The sequence below is a fragment of the Diadema antillarum genome, unplaced genomic scaffold (assembly GCF_040938485.1).
Source record: "Diadema antillarum isolate AM-2024a unplaced genomic scaffold, OU_Dant_1.0 seq00000050_RagTag, whole genome shotgun sequence".
Lineage (NCBI taxonomy): Eukaryota > Metazoa > Echinodermata > Echinoidea > Diadematoida > Diadematidae > Diadema > Diadema antillarum.
The window spans coordinates 838,181-864,321 of NW_027271159.1; the positions used below are offsets into that span (position 1 = coordinate 838,181).

General features: G+C 38.0%; 2 protein-coding genes across 2 annotated transcripts in view; both read right to left on the bottom strand.

The window, feature by feature from the left end:
• Nucleotides 1-2,007: 2,007 nt before the first annotated feature.
• On the bottom strand, nucleotides 2,008-7,160 carry LOC139725581 (dolichyl-diphosphooligosaccharide--protein glycosyltransferase subunit KCP2-like). Its single transcript, XM_071636672.1, has 5 exons — nucleotides 7,110-7,160; nucleotides 4,527-4,681; nucleotides 3,927-3,990; nucleotides 3,207-3,273; nucleotides 2,008-2,229 (listed from the first exon to the last, which is right to left on the bottom strand). The coding sequence occupies exons 1-5, from the start codon at nucleotides 7,111-7,113 to the stop codon at nucleotides 2,127-2,129; spliced, it is 393 nt and encodes a 130-aa protein (XP_071492773.1). The 5' UTR covers nucleotides 7,114-7,160; the 3' UTR covers nucleotides 2,008-2,126.
• Nucleotides 7,161-11,614: 4,454 nt separating this feature from the next.
• Nucleotides 11,615-26,141, bottom strand: part of LOC139725597 (lamin-B2-like) — a 38,182-nt gene continuing 23,655 nt past the window's right edge. The window contains exons 6-10 of the mRNA XM_071636688.1: nucleotides 22,613-22,833; nucleotides 21,431-21,614; nucleotides 20,105-20,335; nucleotides 16,159-16,212; nucleotides 11,615-15,407 (exon numbers count right to left, since the gene is read on the bottom strand). Of these exons, the coding sequence (XP_071492789.1) occupies nucleotides 15,378-15,407; nucleotides 16,159-16,212; nucleotides 20,105-20,335; nucleotides 21,431-21,614; nucleotides 22,613-22,833 (720 nt within the window). The 3' untranslated portion in view covers nucleotides 11,615-15,377. The remainder of the gene's footprint in view (nucleotides 15,408-16,158; nucleotides 16,213-20,104; nucleotides 20,336-21,430; nucleotides 21,615-22,612; nucleotides 22,834-26,141) is intronic.

Below are 26,141 nucleotides of genomic sequence, written 5' to 3' on the forward strand. Positions count from 1 at the left end.
TTATGCAGATGATTTCAGATGTGCCATTTAAGTGACAAGATGATACATTGTACTAGGTGTACATGTCATTTCTGGCAAACCCATTAGCACCACATCTCTGCTACTGCCACACACACCACATTGAACACCATCATTCATAGATGAGATTACACTTACAAACATTGCTCCATGGTTGCCAGGCTCTTTTGAGACAACAGAATGTGAAATGCTTTATTTCTTTCCTAATTTGAAATACATGCATTTTTTTTAAAGAAGAAAGAAACAAAGTAATACTTTTTTACCCCAGACTGAGAGAGAAAGAGAAAAAAAAAAAGAAACTATGGAATGCTATAAAAGTGCCAACCATCTACATCTAAAATCCTAGTACACTTGTACATTGTATCGTAAAGGCTTTTGTCTGCGTCAAAGAAGTACCAGAATGCATCTGAATGCCTACGTTCTATCATTCTTATGTGCCATCTCATAGGTTAAAGTAACTACAGAGCATACACAACCCTGTCGCCGCACACAACGTTCGCACGCCGTCTAGTCGGGCTAAGGTTAAAGGTTTCCACTTGCTGAACTAAATTTCTTAGATCTAATGGCACTTGGATAAAAAAATCAGTAAACTTTAAAATATCAACATGACTCACTATGAAACAGTCATACATATATTTTAAAAAAAATTTTTAGTCCACATAAATTCTGAATGGCATGGAAATGCAGATGGTCAACACGGACATATTCCAATCCCATTTGTTTTAAAAACCAAACCAGCCTATGAACAAAATATAAGCTGATATGACAAAAAGAAGTCACTGTGCCATTTACTAATATATTTGTGCATCACTCAGGAATCCCCAACATGGATTCATTGTCTAAGAATATGACAGTGTTTAACATGGATGATAATGACAAAATGCACTGTGTCAAGCTTGACTCAAGGACCACAAACAGTCCGACCTCTCTTATCCTGCCTCCCTTTATCCAGATCTCTCTATCATCCAGATGCGATCTTGGCATGTTTGTTTGTTTGTTTGTTTTATTTAATAATTAGTGGGCAAAGAGGGATTTCAAACTCAAACAAAAATTCCTACACAAACTCACATGAATTACATATTATTCCCAACATAATCAAGATAAATTCACATATAATTTTCATCTGAGAAATAGCATGCATTTAGACATTCACTACCCTCAAATCACCGCAAAAACATGGATAGAAAACTTTTCGTTAAATCAGGGCACTGCACCATGCGATCACTACTCATTGGGTAAATTATCAGAGAATTCTGAAGGTAGACCAGCTGACATGGACATGACATGTTCATGCAAAATTGATACATGTATATGTAGCTACCATTGGGTAAGCAGCTGCCAAGTTTCCCATATCTGACCAAACCCCTTATCTGGATGAGTGCCGGTCCCGATATGTCCAGATAGGAAAGGTCGGACTGTAAATACAATCCAATAATCAGGCGTCAATAACTATCCTGAACTCCATACATCCTTCAGGAAGACTTGATGGCAGCCACTATAACATTTTGGCATGCCTCTGCCTCACTTTGGGAGACCATAAAAACTGGGTGCATTTACATATCAGGGATTCTGTTGAACTGGGGCTTACATATCTACATTGTACTTATATTGCAAAATGTAGGACTGCTCCTGGCAGGTAAGAGGTATTTGGATAAGATGCTTTTTTGAGAAGTTTAACAAAAGGCAAAGACAACTATCAAACTGAAGACAGTCCAGGGAGCGACAACAGCAGAGGCAATCTAATACAAAACAGGAACAAGATCTGGGCATAGATTTAAATCTCTCTTTGAAAACAAACAAACAAACAAAACAAAATGCTAATACTGTACAAACATGAATCATCATGTCGACTAGAGTGACCAGGGGTTTCATTTCGAATGATGAAGGGTATTAGTAAAATGACCTTTCCAATTGTGGACCTTTGTAACGAACTCCACCTAATTTGCTGTTTGTTTTACATTTTCATCGAAGGGCATATACCGGTACACAAACACACATTCTGTGTGTCTACACTCTATGCAGCAAGGTCTTGGGACTTAATCTTAAAATGGATGACGGGATTGGTTGTGTCTCTCATTATCTTGACTTGGCTTGTTTAAGTTCATCATCTACTTCTTCCTTTTGCTGACCACAGTCGCTGAAGGAGGTGGTGCATACTTGGCCTGGGAGATTTTGTTGATGTAGTATAAGGCAACTAGTGAAAAGATGAAGCTGTATACCACAAGAAGAAAAGGAAAGACAGTGGATTATTAGGTATGTAATTACACAGTGATTGTCTTTATGAAGAAATATGAACTACAAACTTCCTTCACCTTTCTGTGCATACAATGTCCTTGTGTTTTCCTTTCTTACATGGACAAATAACAGCCTCTTTGCATTATTGGGTTCGATTGGACAACCGATAAAAAGGTCAAAAGAAAATGAGTTTTTAATTAGTAATGATGCACCACTGCATGAAGCCTTCCAGTATCAACGAAGCAGTGTTACTGAAGAGATCTCACTCAAACTGGGTGTGATAAGATAAGCCCACTAAACTACATACAATAAAGACATCCTCACTTTTTATATCACAGTGAGAACAGAGCTGTTGTTAGTTTCTTGTGTATTCTTAAAAAAAAAAAAATCACACTACCCAAATAAATAAGTGCATGACTGGCCATCAGTGATATAGCCGATGGAACAATCTATGACTTGTTTTCAACGCACACTGGTTCAGTTCACCTGCCACTACAAGACAATCCCTGATTGACTGTACCATCAAGCAAAAATTGCACTCATTATAGTCCTTTATTATCAGTATTCATAAATCCTACAATGTGATATCAACTCTTGCAAGACCACACAGACCTGCAGGAAAACTGAATGTGTTCTCCATTCCTTGAAATGCATGGTTGAGTCACGCTTTTAAAGTCTTCTGAAAAGAAAAGTATGCCCTCAAAGCTCACCATTTTCTCAAAAGCAATTATTTTCTCACAGCCCTATACTGCAGCTACATCTGGAAAGTAACAGGGCTTTCTTTCATTGTATTTAAACTTGCAAAATTGATTTTCAGAACCACTGACCCATAACATCTTGTAGAACTAAAATCCTTGGCCAGGTGAGAACATACATGTATTACACGTATGTTGCTACATGTATACAAAAGACTACTGATACTCATGTGAATGTTTTGTATACTTATAACTTACCATGTTGTGACACAGACTCTGTGTACAAGGCCAGATGCAAACATAGCTAGAACCAGGGCTATAGCCACTGAAAATGAAGAAGCAAAAGTAACATTCGGATAAATACTATATTTCTATGCTTGAGATGGTGTGTCCACCTATCTCTACTTTCAATGAGAGTATAAAACAAAAACACAGAAAACATTCATTCAAAAGATATCAGATGTGAATCAAGCTTCATCAACAGTACTTGTACTGGTTTTTGATACTGAGCATTAAAAATATATCACTGCATGAACAATGAAGTGCACTCTAAAAAGACACCTTTGTCACTGTAAATTATTCATGGATGATGGCTGACTCAGTAGACCATATTCCATCACATTATGCTGTCTAGCCAGGATATACATGTACATCGTATATCCAACTTTAATCCATGCATGTCCTGCATTTGCTCAATCTTTCTTGAAAACAGATGAAGTTTGTAGTTGAAAAGGACAACCATGACTCCAAATGAAGTGCTCTTTCAAACCAAATTGTAAAATAATTACAAAACGAGACGAACACTCAGACATAAATGTACATAGCACCAGGTATGCCTTTCTAAGCAATGTTGTTGGGACAATATGGAAAAAGAAAACAATGACAACTGTTACTGAAGTATAAACACAGTATTTACAAGTGTACAAAAAATGTTGGGTACACAGAGATGCTATTAAAGCCACTGAGTAGTAATCTCACCTTCTGGAATGAGCTTGGCTTGGAACCCCTTTCCGAACATCACTGTCTCAATGTTGCTTATGCACTGCAATACAATTCTTTGTGAAGGAAAGTTTGTTTGAGATGAGCATATTTCATCTGTTGCGTTTTGCTTATGGGTAGCACATGCAATCTGCCTAATGCCCTGTGCTCTTTATCACCTATTCGGAATTTAAAAAAAAGAAAAAAAAGAAGAGAATTGTCATGACTGATATTACATTATTTGTAAAGTATTTACCATGGTTACAACACTTAATATTCATAGGTGAAGTAAATGTTGCTCAGCTGCTAATATGAAAAGGCTGTAAGCTGTCATTGTTGTACATTGCTTTTGTAAATAAAATCCAAAGGGAACTTACTTATAAGCAAAACTGTCAGTGTGCAGCATTGATAATTTTGTATCACGGAAGATGTTCCTTTGCTCTGGACAAAGAAAGCTAAATGCAGTCAATAAACAAAATGAATAACATGATTGCCAACTACGCTGCAACACTTAAGTAATCCACAGTGTCAAATAAACAACTACAAAATCACTGTGCTTTGCTTGTCGTCAATGATGGTGGGTATGATTGCAAAGGATACTGTCAAAATAAGAATGAAGAGATTCGATCCTAGGAAACCACCCAGAATTGTGAGCCATTCTGATCCGGCAAGCTGGCTGCGGTAAGTCTGCATGCCGGCAAACAGCACCACAGCCAAAATGGCTGACAGAAGACCTGATACGCTGCTGGAAACAGCTGTAGAGAGAGAGAAAAAAAAAAGTGGTAAACAAATGTAATGGTACGGAATTTTAGCATCATTCTTGAATAAACTTTTCGAAGCCTCATACAATAAATGTATGTGGAATTTCAGATTTTACACATTTTCCTCTTTTTTGTGTGTGCTGCCACCAAGTAGAATTATTTGTCATTGTATAACTGATTTCATTTCTGCAGAGTGGGACAACACTGAGCACTATTCATACAATTGCCTAGAAACAAGCTGAAATACTATACAAAATACCTTGTATATTTTGCACTGCTTATTATTCTTGCACAGTTGGTCATCTGATGTTCATAAAATCAACAACTCAGGGAACCACTGCATCTTGTAACACAAATGTGTTGTACACTGTCTCCACAGTCGGAAATCAATTACTTTTCTCTTGAAAATTGATAATACTTTTCTCCATTCGATCGATGTGGTTCTTGATCATGAATTCAGACACATATGATATTGTCGTACAATTGGCAAATATACGTGCGAAATGTATGGTGTATACAGACAACAGTATGTCATAACTCGATGTTCTTTGTCCGAGAAAATCACATCTGTTGCAATGAATAAATGAAGCGGGATCGTTTTTACATGCATGAGTTGTGACTCTCTCACAAACAGGTCCTCCATTCTATGTCCTATCAGAGGGACAGAGTGTTTTATACCTCTTACCTAGAGAGGACGGTATGACTACAACATAGCTCTGTGGGACTCAGGTACATGCAGGGTGCTACATAACTTTATTTTACCACTTGCCCAGTCGGGCAAGCAGATTTTCAAATTTGCTTCATAACCCTTGCCCGAACATTAATTTTACTTGCCCGAAAGAAAGTTCCAAATATAAGGAAATAATGTAAAAAATCATGTGTTAGTCAAGGGCTTAATACAACACAATCATCTGAATAAACAGCACACATTGATTCACATTAAACACAATGGAGTGACAAACTTGGTCCAATCAAGTGTTGCTGTTGTATTGCATTGGGGCTTCTTCATTAAGTGTTGGAAAGTTGCCGTGTGTTGCATCACTAAACAGCTGTTATCTTTGGCCTTCTGTATGGTTCACTTTGTGGGTTTGTTGGGGGAATAAGTGAAAAAAAAGAAGCGTTTTCAGAACGTTTTACTTGCCCAATTCGGGCAAATATTTGTTCTCAGTTGTTCAGAAACACTTGCCCGAATTTGATTTTCACTTGCCCCGGGAAATCGGGCAAGTGCTTATGTAGCACTCTGACATGTACATGTATCGAACCGGGGTCCTTTGGATTGTGAGGCAGACGCGCTATTGACTGAGTTATCTCACTCATAGCTTTCATGTTCTTTTATTTTCCTACTGAGATAATTTTTGTACACCATCTGCCCTTCTTCTTATTTTTGTCTTTATTTTTTTTTAAACCTCACTAGAACTAGACTACTGTAGATCTAGGCATTTAAATTAATATAGTGCCCTGCTAAAAAAAATTGTCGGTGACACAATGACAATACTTGACACTTTCTCGCAAGAAATGAAAATTTTACCTGTAGTTGTAGCTGTGGGGGCTCAGCTACATAACTTATTTTCTGCTGCTATTTTCGCAAATGAGGAGGTCACAGACATTTTTGCGAGATGTTGTTTTCGCGAATTGACCCAGAGCTCACAGGCCTTCATAGGTGTACTTTTACCTTAGCGCATGATGACATTTTCGTGTGTTGTAAAATTTGTGGTCCAACTGTGATTTGTTACATTTGCGGTCCAACTGTGATTTGCAAAATTTGCGAAAATTAAACCCTAGCGAAAATAACACATTAACAGCTCATACGCAGTAACATGTTATAAATATGTAGACTCTAGAACTTTAACCATGTTATTAATGTTAACTCTGAACTCTAATGACGTGTTAGACAATTCTAGAATCTACTTTTTAGGTCTTTCTAACATTAGATCTAACAGCGTTAGGCCTAAATTTACACCTTGAGTCTAGTCTAGATAAAAATGGGTCAAATGATTATCAACAAGAACAAATTACTTAGGGTCCCATCTCTATTCTGGTCTAGAATCTATTCTAGACGCTATGGTATGACTCACAAAATAGATAAGTACTAGGAGGATAGGAATTTAAATTAATGCCAATGCAATAAATTTACCAATGCCATGGCATGGACATGGTAGGCAACCACAATGATGGCCCCAGGCTGCAGCCAGGACCGCTCCACCTCCTGGACTTACACATATTTGTGCCAGTGGGACTATTGTTATGCCGATAGAGTGGCAGGGCTTGGTCATCCTCAGGTTGGACAGCTCGACAGGTTAGTAGGGGAAACTTCAGATGGCATATAAAGACACTGGCCATTGTACTGTTCATATTTGCGCCATATAAATACATGTAGAGGTTCTATTTCAAACTTAAAATAAGAGAAACAGAGATTTCTTACCCATGCTACTCTCTGATGTTTGGCCGGTAGCTAGAACACGTTACTCAACACACATTCAGCGCAAACGCTTTGGTACAGTACGGGTATACGGTAAGGTAACGCAACAACGTACCACGTCGGCAATACGCTAGTCTTTTTCAAGACAATCACAACCCGAAAACGACAGGTTGACAACACAGAACTCTTGTAAGAGTTCTGTGGTTGACAACAGTAGCCTCGTGATGAAGATCGACGAAATTTATTGTAGGCCTACACCCGGGGGAGGGGGGGGGGGGGGAGGGGGTCGCCCCACCACTTTTTTGCACAATAATGATAGACCCTACACTACATAAGAATACATTGGGTCCAATCACTTGGGCCCCCACTTTTTTATTTTTTTTAAAACCCGGAAGTGGCACCAAAAAATGTGGTTAAGGTTGTTCATTCAATGTTGTTGTTGTTTTTACCCCGGAAGTTGGATCAGAAAATGCTGTTAAGGTTGTTGTTGTTGTTTTTTCCCCGGAGGTGGCACCAGAAAATGTGATTAAGATTGATGTTGTTGGTTTTTTTTTCTATAAGCAAAAGTTGTAACAGAAAACGAGAAAATTGCCGCCCGCTGACGTTTGTTGTCTTTTGTTTTTGCTTGTCAGAAACTTGTTTTTTGTTTTGTTGTTGTTTGTTTTGTTTGGCTTGTGTGTTTGTTTATGTTTGTTTGTTTGTTTGTTTGTTTTTGTTTGTTTGTTTGTTTTTGGCTTGTCAGCTGATGCAAATCGGAAGCGGCACCAGGAATATAAACTATGGGCTCCCCAATTGTAAAAATGCAGCTCCGGCCCTGCATAAAATGTTCACATACAGCTACAGAAAACACATACGACAAGGCAATAGGTCTTTAAGATTAAAAAGCTGCGTCTCAGTCACGTGGTACGTCGAACTCAATCAGTATCCTTTATATAACAAAACAATCTCTATACCTGTACAATATGGATCACCATAATGCACCATAATGCACCATGGAGGTGACACCTCCCTGAGATCAGCTAAGTGTCCTGTCTAAATATACTGTAGTAATACACGGAAATTCAGTTTCAGATAAGTTCATTCTAACAACAGATCGGTTCGTCAGTCTGGATCATCAGGTATTTAATTGTTGTGGCCAATACTGAAAATTTATACACAACTGTCTTAATACGTAAGAGAATTTAACAGCAGCCAAATAATAACGAACACAAACCGCCAAATCTAATAGTTTCCTCTCAGCAGTAGAGTATCTTAGTTATTTAGTTATATACTGCTCTGGTTTTGCTCAAGCACATACCCGAAACTTCTTGATTGTATTTCATGAAATTTGTTTTTTGTTTGCTTGTTTGTGTGTTGTTGTTTTTGTGTGTTTTTATGTGTGTGTGTGTGTGTGTGTGTGTGTGTGTGTGTGTGTGTGTGTGTGTGTGTGTGTGTGTGTGTTTGGGGGGGGGGGTGCCCCAGAAAATTTCTTTTGGTAATTCAGTTTAGTTTGTGTGTGTTTAATTGTTATGTATATAAATGTATACAGCTTTAGATATGTTCATAGAATGTGTGAGGTATTTAAGTGCGTTAACAACATCGCGCCTCCATATCTGTCACAACACTTTGCAAAGCCCTCACACACAGTGGGTACTAGGTCAAAGACAAATGCATCTCTATCTGAAGGTGGTTGTCAAATTTTGAATAATAGTGGCAAACGCACTTTCCAGTACGTGGGTACCAAAGAATGGAACAGCCTCACACCTGAGCAAAGGCAACTAAATATAATCAGTGCACTACGAGTATCAATGAGAGGACACACGCGGCCCATCTCTTAATTGTAAAAAACAGTGTAATCCGATTTATGTGCTTTGTTTCTCGATTGTAGCAGATTTTGTTGGTATTGACGTTTGTTTGTAAGCCGTACACATTTACTTTATGCTTTCCGAGTGCCTTCCCTTCTTACTTCCTCCTTTAGTTATCTCTTTCTTTTCTTCTACTGCCTTTTCCTTCATCTTTCTTCTTCCTCTGCAAATCTTCTTCTCCTTCTTTTCTTCTTCGTACTCCGCCCGTTTTAATTTGTGTAATGACTGGAGTGATTCTGGGAATAAGAAATGAGATTGAATACTTTATCCGTTTACGCATTGTACAATTGCTTTTTAAGGAACATTTCATTTTATCATACTCATGGAAATTAATATATAATTTTAGATATGTGTGTGTAATATAACATATATATTTAATGATGTATTAATGATTATGTTTAAAGACATTCTAAGTTTGCTGTTATCAAATGTGTAATTATTTTTTGAACTTATGCTTTGTCAGTTGCAGTTTTATCTGTAAAACCTTTGTTTTCAAATGTCATGTGTTGTATTTGTATGTTTTTACCCATATGCAGGGCCCTCATTGAAAGCAGTTTTATAACTGACGAGGCTACCCTGGTTAAATAAAACTGGAAAATAACTAGTCTTGTCATTCTGGTGGAATATATCATGTTCTGTGCTATTTGGGAAGGAATGCAAAAGGGATGGCCCATCTTTAATATTCTAACATTCACTGAATCCATGTTTATGGATGCGGAAACGTTCCCCTCCAGGCACCACATTCACATCACAATCAATACTGTACATGGAACACAGTCACTCTATACAAAAATATCCTGGTCATCCGAGCGCTATATGGTTTCCGATTGAGTGCTTCAAACGTTTTATTGTGAAAAAAAACTTATACAATGAGGGACGTAGCACAGAATACAATGTGCATATCACACAAATCCAAGCCAGGAACAGAGGAATCCAACATATACATTTCATTAAAAAAAGAAAAGAAAGGAGAGTGGAAGTGGTACATAGTCACACATATTGGGAGAAATAATTATGAAGATACACAAAGCAGTAACTTGATGAATGATCAAACGGATGAAAGTACATGATTTGTTCATTATTTCTTCTTTCCTTGTCAAAAACACAGTACGTTGAAAAAAGTATAGCCATCATTGTGGACCTAATAACCACCACCACCACAATCTTCTTCTTTTTTTCCTGGAAAGAAGTGCAAAAGCTTGTCGTGGGACTTTCCAACTCAATTATGTATTTGCGGCAGGCATTTCCTGTTACATTGTAACACATTGCGTCTTTTCTTGTGTACACAGCATGACATTTTGCCATCCAAATTGGAGCTTTAAAAATGCTGGGTGGGATGAGTGTCACTGTTCAAGCATTTTCGATAACTTTCAACAGATTTTTTAATCAAATTTTTTAATAGAAAAGATATCATTTCTGCCTAAAATGACTGACAGTGCCTACCTGGGAATATTACTAGAAAGCAATATGATACAATTAAAAAAAAAGGTAATAACAATATTTCATAAATGTATCTATATCAGCACCTACTACAAACAACATCACTTAAATCATGTGTCATAATCTCTTCAGCGCTTTCAAATCTTTGATGAATAAACTTCCTAATATATTTCCAATCTATCAAAATTTATGTGGATACAATGGTATACATCAAACACAGAGATTCTATGGGTGTAACACAAGCAGAATGCACCACATAGTTGATTTCATCTGGGGAAAAAAATAGACATTCTACCAGTATTTATTTCAGTGGCACACTATAAATAGTTTATTCCTTTCTCTAATGGCTTTTAGCCTAAATTTAGTCGGGTCTCTTCAGCTAGTCATCTAAATCTTATATGTGGCAAGAAAAATCGCCCAAATGATTCACAAAACAAAAAAGAACCACCAAACCCACAGGATCAAGCATTCAGACGATTCTTTGAAAACCTCTTCAATGGCACGACTGCATTGGATTTCAACACTCCTTTTCACGACATATTCAAAAACAAAACAAAACAAAAAAATATTCTAAGAATATGGGGTATAGAATTAAAATGTTGAAGAAAATGATGGTGATGAAACATCACAATGTACACAAACTGTAGGAGTGAAATTTCAAACATACAGCAAACAAAGTTTTGCTATATATGGTCACAGAGAGGCATACATAAGACAAAAAAACTTATGGCATAATTATGAGCAGAAAATCCAGCTAAAGATTGATAAAGGTCATCTACAAGACTCTAGACTGAAACATGTCGACCTGATACAACATCATAGGCACATTATAAACTTTCGTAGCTTGCAGAATTAATCTATTCCAGTCATTATCAAATACCTGAACATGGGCAGAAGAAGAAGAAAAGAAAAAATAACCCAAAACAAAATCAACATGTATACCAGACAGTCACTGGTAACATGGATAAACATGGTCTAAGATCTACTCAAGCACACAAATATCAGACGTCACTGAAATCAAACAGTAACAAATCTGACAAACATGTGACTGATAATTTTCCCATGCTTTACAATGGGCACAAGGTATCAAAACTTGTCTATTCCATTTACTTATCATTTTGGTTTAATTCTTTTCTCCTTTTTCTTTTCTTATTTGCTCAATCATAAGCTCACATTGCGGTTTATCTACTAATGGTAATTTGCATATTAGGGCTGTGCACTCATTCCATGATTAATGATCAAATTTAGATGGGTTTCCCAGGTAGTAAAGCAGCAAGTTTACAAGGGGTGTATGAGGTGTATGAGAAAAGATACTTAATGTTACTGGTATAAATCAACAAATGATACCAGTTGGAATCATTACATGACATAGGAAGAAAAAAAAAGCACAAGGTAAAATCTTCTCAGTCTTTCCTTTTTTTGTGTGTTTAATTGTGAGAGAAAGAAAGAAAGAAAGAAAGAAAGAAAGAAAGAAAGATGGGAGAAAAGAGTTGTGTTTTGGTTAAGTGCTAGTCTTAAGCATACAGTTTCTTTTAACTGTATGCCTTCAGAGACTTAACCATATATCAGTATCTAACAGGATATAATTCCCCATCAGCACAGCTATACTGTACAATCTAACGTGCTTGTTCTACTTAAAAGGCTGCTGAAACATTCAGATCATTCAAAACTAACCTCACTCTTTCTTCCTTTCTGGAAATCTCGTCGTAAAGGTTAGGTCATGAGAGTCGCTAAAATATACACCTAAGAAATATTCTTTTTAAACTGATAATATCAAGATCACACGGTTAAGAGCTACAGTTTATATTACGAAGTAACAAAACAACATACAGAATGACCAGTGCATACCCCATTATTTGTTTTTTTTTTGTGCTTTGTTGTTGTTGTTTTTTATATCAGAGACACTACCCTACACATATAGGTTCTACTTTTTACTTTCTATATTAAGCTTGTGAGTAGACAATAATGCATTACATTCAGGGCCTGCTGGATACATATACAGTACTTAAAAAGAAAATGGAAAAAAAAAATAAGGCCATAGCAGATTTGAGGGAGAAAAAAAAGATTATTGATTGCTTCTCTGATTTCCTCCAAAAGCACCATGAATTTAATTTGCAATTATTCTGTTTGGTTTTCATCTTGCTTGACCATATAAGGAGAAATAAATGCAATGAGAAGGCCCATGTTAACCAAATATCTCTTGAGATATTGCAAGTCCCTGTGAATTACATGGTTCAACCAAGTCAACAAGTCCAGCCAAGCCGCGGAAACTTCCCAATATGTGAACACCAATTTTTCATTCATCAATGTGTCTTAGTTTCCAAATGAAAATGTCGCTGTCTTATTTTCCTTCATCAACAATGAAAAAATAAAAACAAAAAACATAAAACTCAATTTCTGTGTGTGCATGTATAACAACAAAAATCAGGATAAAACCTCCACACAAGAATGTCAAAAACATGAATAAATAGATCACATATGTAAAATGAGTCCATACACTTTACGGCAATCTCTGAATAAGACCTTATAAAATTACTTTCACATAATCAAAAGCCGAACACTCAAAAAATAAAAAAAGAAAGAAAAGAAAATGATTATAGAGTTTACTATAGTACAATGCTACAAACTTGACACACTAAACTACAAATATAAACAAGCAGATTTGTATGTTTTTAAAGAGAAAAACATACAAAATTCTCTCACCTACAGCTTTCAATTCACATTATCACAATGTGCCCTTCGCTATTTTAAACATAGGCCATGACTTATACGCAATACCCACATAAATAAAAACCCAACAACTAAAATGTATGTACAAGAAACCAACTGGTAGAGGTACCGATCAGCAGGTTACACAAAGAATCTGTGTAAACTAATTAGGCAGGTAAACATGAAAGAATCAGTTTTTTTTAATAGGCTGCAATGGAATTTGGAAGTAAGCTTAAATTTCTCCCTCCCTTCATCCCCAATCAAACAAAGAAAGAAGAAAAAGAAACAATAACAGGATAATGTAGAAGAGCTCAGCAATCAAAGAGAATGCATACTGTATTCACCACATGTTTAGAGATGCTATGACAAAGCCATTAGAGTGCTAATTTGCATAAACACGAATACACACAAAGAAACAGTGTAATGCCATTATGGATCTAGTTTTCGGGCAAAGTATAAGCTCTACATGATCTTCTAAGGGACATGGCTAAAAAACAAGAAGAAAAAAAAACAACAACACCCAAAATAAGCAAGCAAATATCCAAGCAGCCTTTGACAAAGGACTGCAAGTCTCTGATGTACAAAGGATCCCTACATAGATACACTGTTAGCTGATCATGTACACTGATCAGAAGCATAATTCTTTGACCCTGGGTTATATTCAGCCTCTACCCAAAAAACAACAACAACCAAAACCCCAAAACAGCCCCTCCCCCACTAAAAAACAAAACAAATCAAAACAAAACAGAAAATAAAAAGCAGTTTTGCTCTGGTTCATGAAGAATGAGAGCTACAAACGTGTAGCGCTGAAAACATTTGCAAAATGCAGCAGACAAGGTTTGTTACTGTTTGACACTTCTCACGCTACAAAGATACGCTATCATTACGCAAAGGAGCCTTGCAATTAAGTGGGCGTGCCTCCGCATTCTCTTCTCAGAATGCCAATTTCTCAAAATAGAACTATTCATACTAAAGCACCACATGTCATGCATCCTTGTACTGGCCAGGATTGTTGTGTAAGTCTGAGATGGAAAAGGTCAAATCCTTCCTGCTGTTCAAGAAGAAAAGCAGTTTCTATACAAATGTCCTCAAAAGAGGCAATTAGAGAATTTGTTACATGATTTCTGGGTCAGTTATGGTTATATAAATGGACAATTCACGATCAAAATGAACCTTTTGTTTTCACACTTGAAAAAAAAAATATGTGGTTGATTTGGTTTCCATCACAACCACTATCAAATCTGAATTGATCACAGAGGATGAACATCTCATTTTGGTTTTCGTCTTTTGATCACTCCACATCATTTCACATCTCAATATCTGAAAAGTCTGCGTCATGATTTTGTGCTGATTCTGCACCTAACCACGCCCATTAAGCAAATTGGCAACAAAAGCATCACCGACATTTCTGGTAAACCATGTTACTTGCGTGACAGCAATGGACAGAAATCACACTTTCCTCGACACAAGCCACAACTTAGACTAGGAAGCCAAGGCATATGCGGCTCACTACAGGAATGATACAAAAATCTGTGACTCTCATCCAAAAGAAATTCCACTTTTTCGAGGGGCGGGTTACTGACTGTATAGCAGTGCTCCAGCTAGGTTTGTCATTCTTTTATTGCAAGAGGATTACCACTAAAAGAAAAAAAAAAGAAAAAAAGGAGACTCTCTACAAAGCCAAGACAACTGTATCATGGAAGAATGAACATACCCTGAAAAACAAAAATAGGTTTTACCATGATACTCTGAACTCTTCACACATAAAAAGAGAAGAAATGATGATTGTGGTGGAGCTTCGAACAGCAAAAAATAAAAATAAAACAAGAAATGCAGGACAAATTCAATCCAAAATTCCTCTACAACAGAACATTCTACGACACAGTTGCAAATCCACTCATGTTTAAACGAGACTCTGTTCAGTGCTTCCATGCAAGCCAAGAATTCCATGAAAAGAATTCTGTCTTCCTAAAGTGTGATCTTTTTACTCTTGATTCGTATAACAGACAAAAAACTCCCTAAAATTACTGCACATGATTTGCAGACTGCCCTCCACATTACACACACACACACACAAAAATAACGCAATGCCACATTATAAAAATATTAAAAAAGAGACACACAAATCTAGATCACTGAACTTCTACTGATCTGTACAAATGTATCTACGCATTGTTAAAATCACGTAACATCATTGTATGAAGATAAGCTCAAAATGGTAATGTTATTTCTACAAATTTTAAAAGGTATCCTGATGTAACGTCATTTCTGCCACGGCTCACATAAGGCTGCATCGTTCAGACTCCCCCTGGAAATAATGAAAAAAACAAACCATAAAATGAAATAAAAGATGGAGAAGGAATAGGAAGGAATACAAGATAGAAAGGAAAATAATTATGGAAAATATGTAAAATGCAGTGTCTAGCAGTCAAACATTCATTCATTTATTCATCTTTATTGGTCTATGCAAGACATAAAAATTTGGTTTCCATTGACATTACATTGTACCAAAATTATGATGACAATACAAACACATCTCGCACCACAATTACATATGTCTATGACAGGCACAATGAACACAAACAACACCCTACAAATCTTACAAGAAAAAAAAAAAAATGAAATGAAATCAAAGATGGAGAAGGAATAGGAAGGAATACAAGATAGAAGGGAAAATACTTATGTAAAATATGTAAAATGTAGTGTCTTGCAGTCAAACATTCATTCATTCATTCAAGAGAGTAAGCCAATATTTGGGGAAGTGCATGCTATGTCTGAACACTGACAACACAGAAAAGTGGAACAAGAAACTACAATTGCACACTTGTTTGTTCCAGACAATAAATATTACTGTCAAAGTAAGGTCCATGATACTTTCACCTTGATGCATCATCTCGTGAAAACATTTCTATTCCTATCTGCACTTACACGATTGCACAGAAACTTGGAAGATTTGTCACCTCTCTCCTCACTGTGCTAATTTCATAACTGGGCAAAACTGACTCCTGATTACTGATTTAAAGACTAAAACAAGTGAGTAGTGCAAATTTGAAACTTACATCTCGAATTTCGTGGGTCACCACTTCCTTGGTGACAGTTCGGGTAGCCATCACCTGCAAGAAAAAAAAAAAAGCAGAAAAAAATCATTATTGCCACAGCGTCCTTGATAGAGCACAGAAATCCATCAACTATTACTGACACATCAAGCCATTGAGGATGGGCTGATTTTGCTACAGCACACATTTCCCATAGACCCCTGCCAGAGTATACTCAGGACTCGTCCTCAATGGGTTAAGAATGCATAAAATGCTCAGAGTGCCACTTTCTCCCCCTTTCATAAACTACACAGCTGAATTTTCCATGTCGGTGAAATTGGGATGTGACTCTAACCCACCAAAAGGCCGCAGGGTTTTGATTCTCCCGCACACTGCGTACCTTCATTGCTTCCCCTCCCCCTTTAACCCTAACCAGGCCGGGCTTTTTTGGGTGTTCTGTGGCTGGGGAGGGGTTGATTCAAACCACCCCCCCCCCCCCAGATCTCGGCCATCGATCGCGCAATCACTATGAAATTTGGCACGTGCATTACCTGTGGCGTATTCCACCAAGCTATACAAAAAGAAATGGAAATTTTCGTCATAATAACCAATTATGCTAATATATGCATAAAATCATACATTTTGCTCTAAATCAGAAATTAAAGCTCCTAGAATCCTAATTTTTGGTGAAAACAATCTTTGTAGCATTCCTAACAATTTACTTGAAAAAAAAAATTTGGTATCAAAATCAATTTCTTATGTATTTTATTGTTTTATGAATGTCTTATGTACTTCTTTGTTTTTTTGACCTTTTGTTCTATCATTTTTTTTTCTGCACAATTTATTACAGAACCTATTTCAAGCATAATTATGATAAAATTAATTAGTTTCAGCCTATGAAAGTGAAAATAATCATATCTTTATGAATAAGAAGAGAAAACTCCATTTGCATACACTTTATACACAAAATCACATTTTGGAGCCATTTTTGGTATGACAGGCATCTATAAAACGTCATGCAGCGTCATAACGGTATGCGCGATTTTCACGAAAATGGTGTCAAAAGATGCGCGAGACTTGAAAGTAAAAAGTCAGTGAACGGCGCGGTCAAAAAATTTCGCGCGGCGGAGTTGTCGCGAAAAATGTCGAGGGGGGGTTGATTCAAACCCCCCCCCCCCAGCCTTTTTAGGGTTAAACTTCCATCTCTTGCCTAGACCTCCTACATTTTTATGGTACTGCACTCTATTTTGCATGTATATCAACTGGTTCCAAATTCACCACAAAATCCATTTCTCACCATCCACTCTCTAAGTTAATTCCCTGGCGATCCCCATTCCTTTTGAATCAAAGCCATATCTTATCTCTGTAATGCACTCTTACTAGGAGAAGAGTTTTAAATTCTGCTGAACCCATTTCTTGTAACCCCTGTGTCATTATCATCGGTTCCCCAGGTTCGACCTTGTTGTCCATTTCAGACCCTTCCGTTCAAATCAACTATCTTACGTGGGTGACTGTTCCTAATTAAAAAATAAGACAGAATTACAAGATACCATATTGCCTGAAGGATGCTATCCTAGTCAAGCAAACCTGATTGTTGATTAGTTTCTTCCACTTTTACCTTAAAGGGATCGTATAGTTTTGGTTGAGGCCTAATTTCAGGTTTCTAACATTTTTGGTGAGATAATGAGAAACATCTTATGAAACATGAAATAAAATGCGATTCTATGAAGAATTCAATGTTTATTTGATGAAAATCGGTTTTGAAATAGCTGAGATATCCAAAAGAGAGCAATTCTAATAAAGTGTGGGATCCACACTTTATTACGATCGCTTTGTTTTACTTTGTTTTTGGATGTTTCAGTCATTCCAAACTCGATTTTCATAAAATAAACTTTGAATTCCTCTTAAAATGGTATGCTCTGTACTATATCATAAGTGTTTTCTTGGTATCTTGCAAAATACTAAAAGCCCAATTCTCATCTCCACCAATACTGTACTATCCCTTTTAAGGGAAACAATAAAATGTATGTTTGCATGTACATGTCATTGTTGTTAATGACCTAGTTCTTTTAAAGGTAGGGGATACCTTTTACAGACCTCCCAAAATGCAGCAAAACATTAAATATGAACCTCAGGGGACTTGCTTAGGCCACTGCTTAGAAATTTGGAAGTCAACAGTTATCTAAAATTTGAATAATGCACAAAACTCAACTACTCAGTAGTTCTGTGTGTCAGCCACACTTAAGCCTTTTTGTTGCATTCTTCTGTATTTGTGATCTATAAACAAAAATCTAAAAGTACAAGAGCTGATGTAATAACATATAGAGTGTGTGGTAAGAATGTATATAGAAATGTTTGTAAGTGTTGATGAACTTTCTTCACAAAATATACATGATGGACACACATGCAGTACATGGGTCTGCAAAGGTAGCCTAGTAATGTACTGGAATTTACGGTGAGCCCCGAAAACAATTCAATTCAAAATCTAACCGTCAAAAAAATGTACTAAATGTTACCTTCCACTTTCAATACTTTATGGGAGTTTCTAAAATGATATTCTCTTCAACATACCACTGTATTTATACAACTCTTCATTTAAGGCGTGCAAATGGGATTCCCTACCTTTAAAGGGGAATGAAACCCAAATATACGTGTGGATTGAGTGAATGCAGAACTAAAACTGCAACACATCGCTGAAAGTTTGAGGAAAATCAGGAAATCCATTCAAAAGTCACAAATCTTTACAGCTTTGGTGCCGCCATCACTGGATGAGTAGACTAAAACAGTCTGTGGCATCACGTATGAAGAATGATATTAAGAAAATATAAATAAAATTCAACATAATTATTTTGTCAATGAAAAGTACACATTCCTTGACTTGTTGCTGACACATGTTGTAATATCATTTCCCCACTTTCTGAAAAAAGGGAAGTCAAAGTGCTCTTTCATTATGCAGGAATTTAAAGGGATAGTACAGTATTGGTGGACATGAGAATTGGGCTTTTAACTTTTTGCGAGACACCAAGAAAACACTTATGAAATTTGGTTTGGAATGACTGAAACATCCAAAAACAAAGTAAAACAAAAGCAGTCGTAATAAAGGGTGGGTCCCACACTTATTAGAATCACTCTGTTTTGGATATCTCAGCCATTTCAAGACCAATTTTCATCAAATAAACGATGACTTCCTCATGGAATTACATGCTCTTTCATATTTCATTAGAAGTTTCTCATTATCTCATCAAAAAATGTTAGAAACCTGAAATTAGGTCTCAACCAAAACTATACGATCCCTTTAAGTGAAATGGTTTGCCATTCTACCTTTCTGTATCACCATTCTACCTTGGTATCATTCTCTCCTATGAATCATATGTTCACACCATTCCTAAAGGTGAACTGGCATTGAGAACTCCTCATCCATTTATAGAAACCATTTCATTTCTTGTCACCCTTTCTGTCTGATCTCTTCTTCAAGGATCACCTATTCTTGGCATCGTACATTTAATCTCTGTTTAACTTTTGCCCTCGTCTTTAAATCAACTTAAAAGGGGTGGTATAGTTTTGGTTGAGATGGGAAATCAAGCTTTAACATTTCTTGAAATCAATGGAAAGCACTTCATGAAATATCCACGAGCATACAATTCTAAGAGGAATTAAAAGTTTATTAGATGAAAATTGGTTTTGAAATGGCCGAGACATGCAAAAAACAAAGTAAAACAAAGTGGTCCCACCTTATATTAGGACCTCTCTGGTTATTAATATTTCAGCCATTTCAAAACCCATTTTTATCAAGTACACTTTTAATTCCTCTTAGAATTGCGTGCTCTTTGATATTTCATATAAGTGGTGCTTCAATCTTTTCACAAAAAAAGTTAAAACTTAAATTCGCATCTCAACCAAAACTATACCCTCCCTTTAACCCTCCTACTCCTCCCCCCCCCCCCCCATCTTATTTCAGGCCTTGTCTTACCTCTCCTGATGCATCCACGAGACAGGTCTCCACGCTGTCGCCGACGCCCCAGTTGTCCGTGTTCTTGAAGACCACGTTGCCGGGTGGGCTGTTGATCTTGCGGCTGCTCCCGGAGGCCCACACTGTCACTTCCTGCCCGGCCTTCAGGACGAACTTGCTGGTGAACTTGTAGGCGCGATCGCTGCCCCCGTCCACACTGCGTTTCAGCTGCCAGCCCCCAAGAGCTTGGTCCTGTGAGGCGGATGGCAATGAACAGCTTTTAGTGGCGTGCAATCCACAGCATCATCTTACAATATGCAATTACCAAGAAAACATATCACACTACAGGCTCACATTTCCTCTGTAATCTTTCAATGACATACTTACTGGTGACCGCAACAGTCATATAACAAACGATTTCCTTTAACCCTATTGTAACTGGGCTATTTGAGACCAAATTTTTACTGGGGGGGGGGGGGGGTCAATTTGACCCCCCTTAAGATCTCGGCCACCGATCATGCGATCGCCGTGAAATTTTGCCTAAAGATAGAGCTGGATGTCAACTACAAGATTACATGGTCATACAACAGAAAAATATTGCCTTTCTATATCTAATAAATCAATTATGTAAATTTATGCATGAAATCATATTTTCACCTTTCTCCATTAAAAAGACTGAAGGATTGCTAAATTTTTGTGTCAGAATTCCTCCAGACACATCAAACAATTTTCGTGTAAAAACAGCATAATCAAAATCAATTTCTTTTGTTTTTTATTGTTTTGTTAATTTCTTATGTATTTTATTGTTTTTTCAACCTTTTGTTTTCTTTTGTTTTTTTGCCAAAATTTGTTGCAGGCACTTTTTCAGGCGTATCTACACTAGAATTGATTAATTTCAATGGTTAAAAGTTGAAATAGTCTAATTCATATCAATTAAATCAAAAAACACAATTTGCATTGGATTTGCACACGATATCATGAATTTGAGCTGTTTTCGGGTTGACAGGCATATATATGCAAAACATTACGTAACTTCAGAATGGTGTACCCGCATGTCGCAAATTTGGTCTCAAAATATGCGGGAGACTTCAATGAAAAGAGTCGTGAAACGACACGGCAAAATCTTTGTGCGTTGCGGGATCGTGGTGCAAAACATCGAGGGGGGTCAATGTTAAAATAGGGTTAAGCAACGAAGAAAATGCAGTTATCAATTACATGGATCATTGAAAAAGAGAGCTTTCCCTTGACAGATATTGAACATAAGGATTAGATCACTTGACTTTCCACTGACAATGGTGCCATGTTGTGAAAGTTTGGGAGTTGTCTCTGACCATGCAATGCACTCACACTATCTGAGTTGTTGTGCAACTTGATGAAGTTGCCCTCTGGATCGCTCTCGACGATGGCTACCACTCCGTTGGTGGTGGCGCTCTGCGTGGTGCTGGATTCGTCCTCCACGCGGCGGCGCTTGGCGGAACGCACCTCGCGACTGGTGGACTTCATCTTCCGGGGTGGCGTGCTCATCTTCAACCTGACAGAGATGTATCAAAGCCATAGAATCATCCACACAGCGGTAACTCAAACTCATAAACCACAGCAATACAACTTTGGCTGCAGGTTCCTTAAAGATTTTCAGACGTTCTAAGTAGCCAAAAGTGGAACACTTTCTATTCTATCCAACATATGATGGTAATGGCATAGAGGAGCAGAAATGTCACTTCAAATGATATGGAAATAATGCCTCCGGCACCACTTCGTGGCGGAGGCATAAAAACATCCTGCACCATTCAATTCTCCATGTTGACTACCTTTTTTTTTTTCTATGGCACACTAAATCTGGAATGATGATGCATTTAAATGACCTTGGATGTAGAAAAGACTGTAATTTTTTTTTCCCTACAAATTCATATAGCAAAATGCTCAATTTCCACAGTACTAATTGCCACAGAAAACTCAAACGCTGTGAATATAGAAAAAAAAAAGAAAGATAGGAAGAGAGAGCAAAAAAAAAGCACAAAAACCAAAACAAAACACACAGTAGAGTGATGCAGGGAGAGAGAATGAGAAATTGGAAAAATAGAGGGTATATCGGGAAATAGAAGTGAGTGACAGAGAGAAGAGAGATGGGGAGATATATATAAGAGAATGATAGAGAGAAGAGAGATGAGAATTATAAGGAGAGACAAAGAGAAGAATAGAGAAAGAGAACGATTTCAAGAAGAGAGATAGGGAGAGGCAAAAAAAAATAGAGCAAGAGCGTGATAAACAGGAAGAGTAATATAGAGAAAAGAGATGGGAGGGCAGATAAGGAGAGACAAAAAGAAGAATAGAGAAAGAGAGCTATTTTAAACAGAGAGATGGAGGGAGAGATAAAAAGAGATGAAGAGAAGAATAGAGGAAGAGAGTAATACAGAGAAGAAAGAGGGAGAGAGAGATAAAGAAAGACAAAGAGAGGTATGGGGAGAGAAGAAATATGGAGAGAGAAAGATAAAGAAAGACAAAGAGAGGAAGATGTGAGGAGAGACTCACCTGGTTTCCTCTCCTTCAAGCAGCTTGCGGTAGGTGGTGATCTCGTTGTCCAGGCTGAGCTTGATGTTCAGCAGGTCGTCATAGTCCTTCAGCTGTTCGGCCACGGCGTCACGCAGCTGCTGCAGCTCTCTGTCCCGAATGGAGATGGCCTCCAAGTGGGACTCCTGCTCCTGGTGGAGCTGGTTCTCCAAGTCCTTGATGCGAGCGATGAGGGCATCGTTCTGCGGACATGGAGGGGTGACGATAATAATCAATAATGAACAGTGCACATACAGCGCATAACACAGATAATGTCCCTACGCACTCAAAAAAAAAATGGGAAGATTATATAAAAACATACTGTGGCGAAAATGCGATAGAGCGCCTTTAGAATATGTGGCTGATACCCTCATACCCATGGTGCAACTCATGCCAAATCTGCGGAAGAGCAAAGAAGGTATCTCAACGCAGACAAGCCAAAATACAAGTAGCCACTATTATCATTAAACCAATGGAGAGAATAGCTATCAACATCGTGGGACCACTTCCTACGTCAAGGAATGGGAATAAATAAATTATGGTTTAGAGATATCTGACTACTTCACGAAGTGGACAAAAGCTTTTCCAATCCCCAATCGCACAGCAGAGACAGTAGCAAAAGTGCTGATGGAAGAATTCCTCTGTAGGTTTGGTATACTAGTGGATATCCACATCGACCAGGGAAGAAATTTTGAATCAAACCTTTTCAAAGAAGTTTGTTGACTGCTGGATATAGACAAGACATGCACCACGACCTTTCATCCTCAATCAGATGGGATGGTTGAGCGATTTAACAGAACACTCCAGGCTATGCTCTTGAAAGTCGTAGCGCCTGACCAAAGAGACTGGGATGAATGACTCCCATACGTGATGATGGCCTAGCGGACATCAATTCATGACACTACCGAATTCTCACCATGCGAAATGAAGCTGAGAAGAAGCATGAAACTCCCAATTGATGTTCTACTACCCAATGCAAGCATAGACACTGACGAAGAAACCAACTATGCGTACACGCTGGAAACGAAAATGAGGAAAGTACACGACCTGGGAGCAGCACTCACCAGAAAGTAACGTACGACAGAAGAGTGGTATCCAACCCATTAAAAATGGACGATGCGGTTTGGCTAATCAATACAGCAACAAAGAAGGGACTTTCCCCCAAACTCAGACAAAGTTGGCTTGGTCCATATCAAGTACTCGACAAGGTGAGCGATGTAACCTATCGAGTAAAGAAGGAACCGGCAGGGAAGCCCAAAATTTGTACATCGGGACAGACTGCGACTTTTCAGAGAGAGAATCGCGGCAAAACTGGAAGGAAAACAAATGAGCCGAGACTTAAATTTCTCCAAACAAAGACAAATGTTGACTATTTCTCCACCCAAGAAGGAAACCAAAGCGGTACGGGTCTGATGGACTAGACTAATGTGCGAGCGGCAGTGATCGTCCTCCGTCATGAACACGTAGTAGTATTACAAATTTGGATTAGTAGTGGTAATACCTTTCACTGTGTGCGGTTTAACATACAGACACTGGTCCACACTGATCCAACCCAAATTGTATCCCAATTTATTTTGGCAAATTTTGGTTTGAATAAGAACGAATAGAATAAGAGAAAAAGAGACATTTTTCACTGTTTCATAAAATGAAGCTAGCCCCACGCCATGGCTAGCTGCTGAGAACCAACGACACAAATCTGGGAAATGCAGCAGAGGATGATCAATGACACGCACACTGGTTTTGCAGCTGAGCAAGATCATCGACACAAACATGGTGACTACCATGCCCCTTTGAGAAGAAGAATCAATAAAGACATTTTAAGACTGTGTTAAACAATGTTGTGTAATGAAGACATAAAAGAAATTGAAGTTCTTGAAGATATTCCAAGAAGATGAAGAAGAAAAGAAGACAAAGAAAGTATAGACATCAGTCTCACTGTTGAATTGGATTGTTTTATACCTGTAAACCCGAATCATGGAGGTCCCAAAATTATACTGTTTGGAAATGTTTGATTTTGTTCCCTGTTTATATAAATGTGAAATTGGCAAAAGAAGCAAATTGCAGAAAACCCAACTATGTCCTAACATTTCGGCCTGGAAATGGAAAAAAAAATGCCCCACCAATATTCGAAATCCATGATTCAGGATGTATATGTACACTTTGTAAATAAAGTAGCAAGTTTGTAATTTGCAAGCTCTGTTGGCACCCAAAAGCTCATTGGGAAAGTACAAGATATTAGTGGGAATATAACTTAATGTGTTCGATTTTTTAAGCAGTTGATCATGGCCAGCGGAACTAGAGGGGGGGCCATTTTTTTTTGCACCATACAAAGGAATACACAAGGTGTCACCACTTTGGACCCCCCCCCCCCCAATTTTTTTTACCCTGGAAGTGCGTAAGTAGCACTAGAAAGAATAGATAGAGATCTTGAAGTGTGAGTGCAGTGAGGTTATGTTTTTGCGCTGAAGGCCTTTTTGTTTTCTTGCTTGTCAGCTGAAGAAACCCGGAAGTAGAAGGCGAAAGATGAGCTGAAGACCATTTTTTTTTTCTTTTTTGCTTGTTAGCTCAGAAGTGGGCCCCCCACTTTTGAAAACGCTCGGCCCTGTTGATAGGAGAGAGAAATGACAAAACATTCCACACCAACCTCCAGGAGTAGGAGGGGGTAGTGTGGCAAAAATGCGACAGAGCACCTTTAGTATATGTGGCCCATACCCTTAACTTTGAACACCTTGTAAAAATCCCATAGAGTTTGCCCCTGTGCTTTTCCTATGGAGAAATTGTACAAGAGATTTTGGCACACCCTATACTTTCATGATACACCCTGTATAGAAACCAAGGTAGACGGTGTCTAGAGTAGGGAAAAAGGCCAGAAGCTCGGGGGAAAAGGGGTCCAGAAACGATTAAGTTGTAGAAGCAGGGTTGCATAATACTCCAATGTATTTTGTGAGATGATGGGTTACGAAGGCAGGATTAGTCACATGACCGTGACCCTGGCTTGGAAAGGTATAAATACCGCGAGCTCACCGTGCAACTTTTCAGTTGGGTTGGGGGGTAAGTGCGGCCCACAGCACTCTCTCTCTCTAGAAATGACTAAAAGATTAATGGGGAACCACTAGTTCTTACTAGGTCAGTGTAACAGAGCTCTGCAGAAAGAAAAGCGACGGTTGTAACAGCAGGAACCAGGATATAGCAATGCCGCACTGAACCGTAATTCGGCCTGTCGTTTTCACACCAGCCTCCTTCTTGCAACTGCTAGTCTTTGGCACTAGACCGTGCTGAATGGGTTTATGCATGGTTGAATGGTAAAGTGACATGCCTGGTTTTTAATGCGCCTTGTGAGTCCCAAAAGATAGACATGGAGTATGAGATAGGCTGAGTGAGAGCTATCTGACTAAAGTGCTGAGGTACTGCTGATGCATTATTCCCTGTGAGTACCAGTCGCCATACACGTAGGAACAAGAATTAATTAAAATTAACACTAAATTACATTTGTGAACACATGCATCCTGTA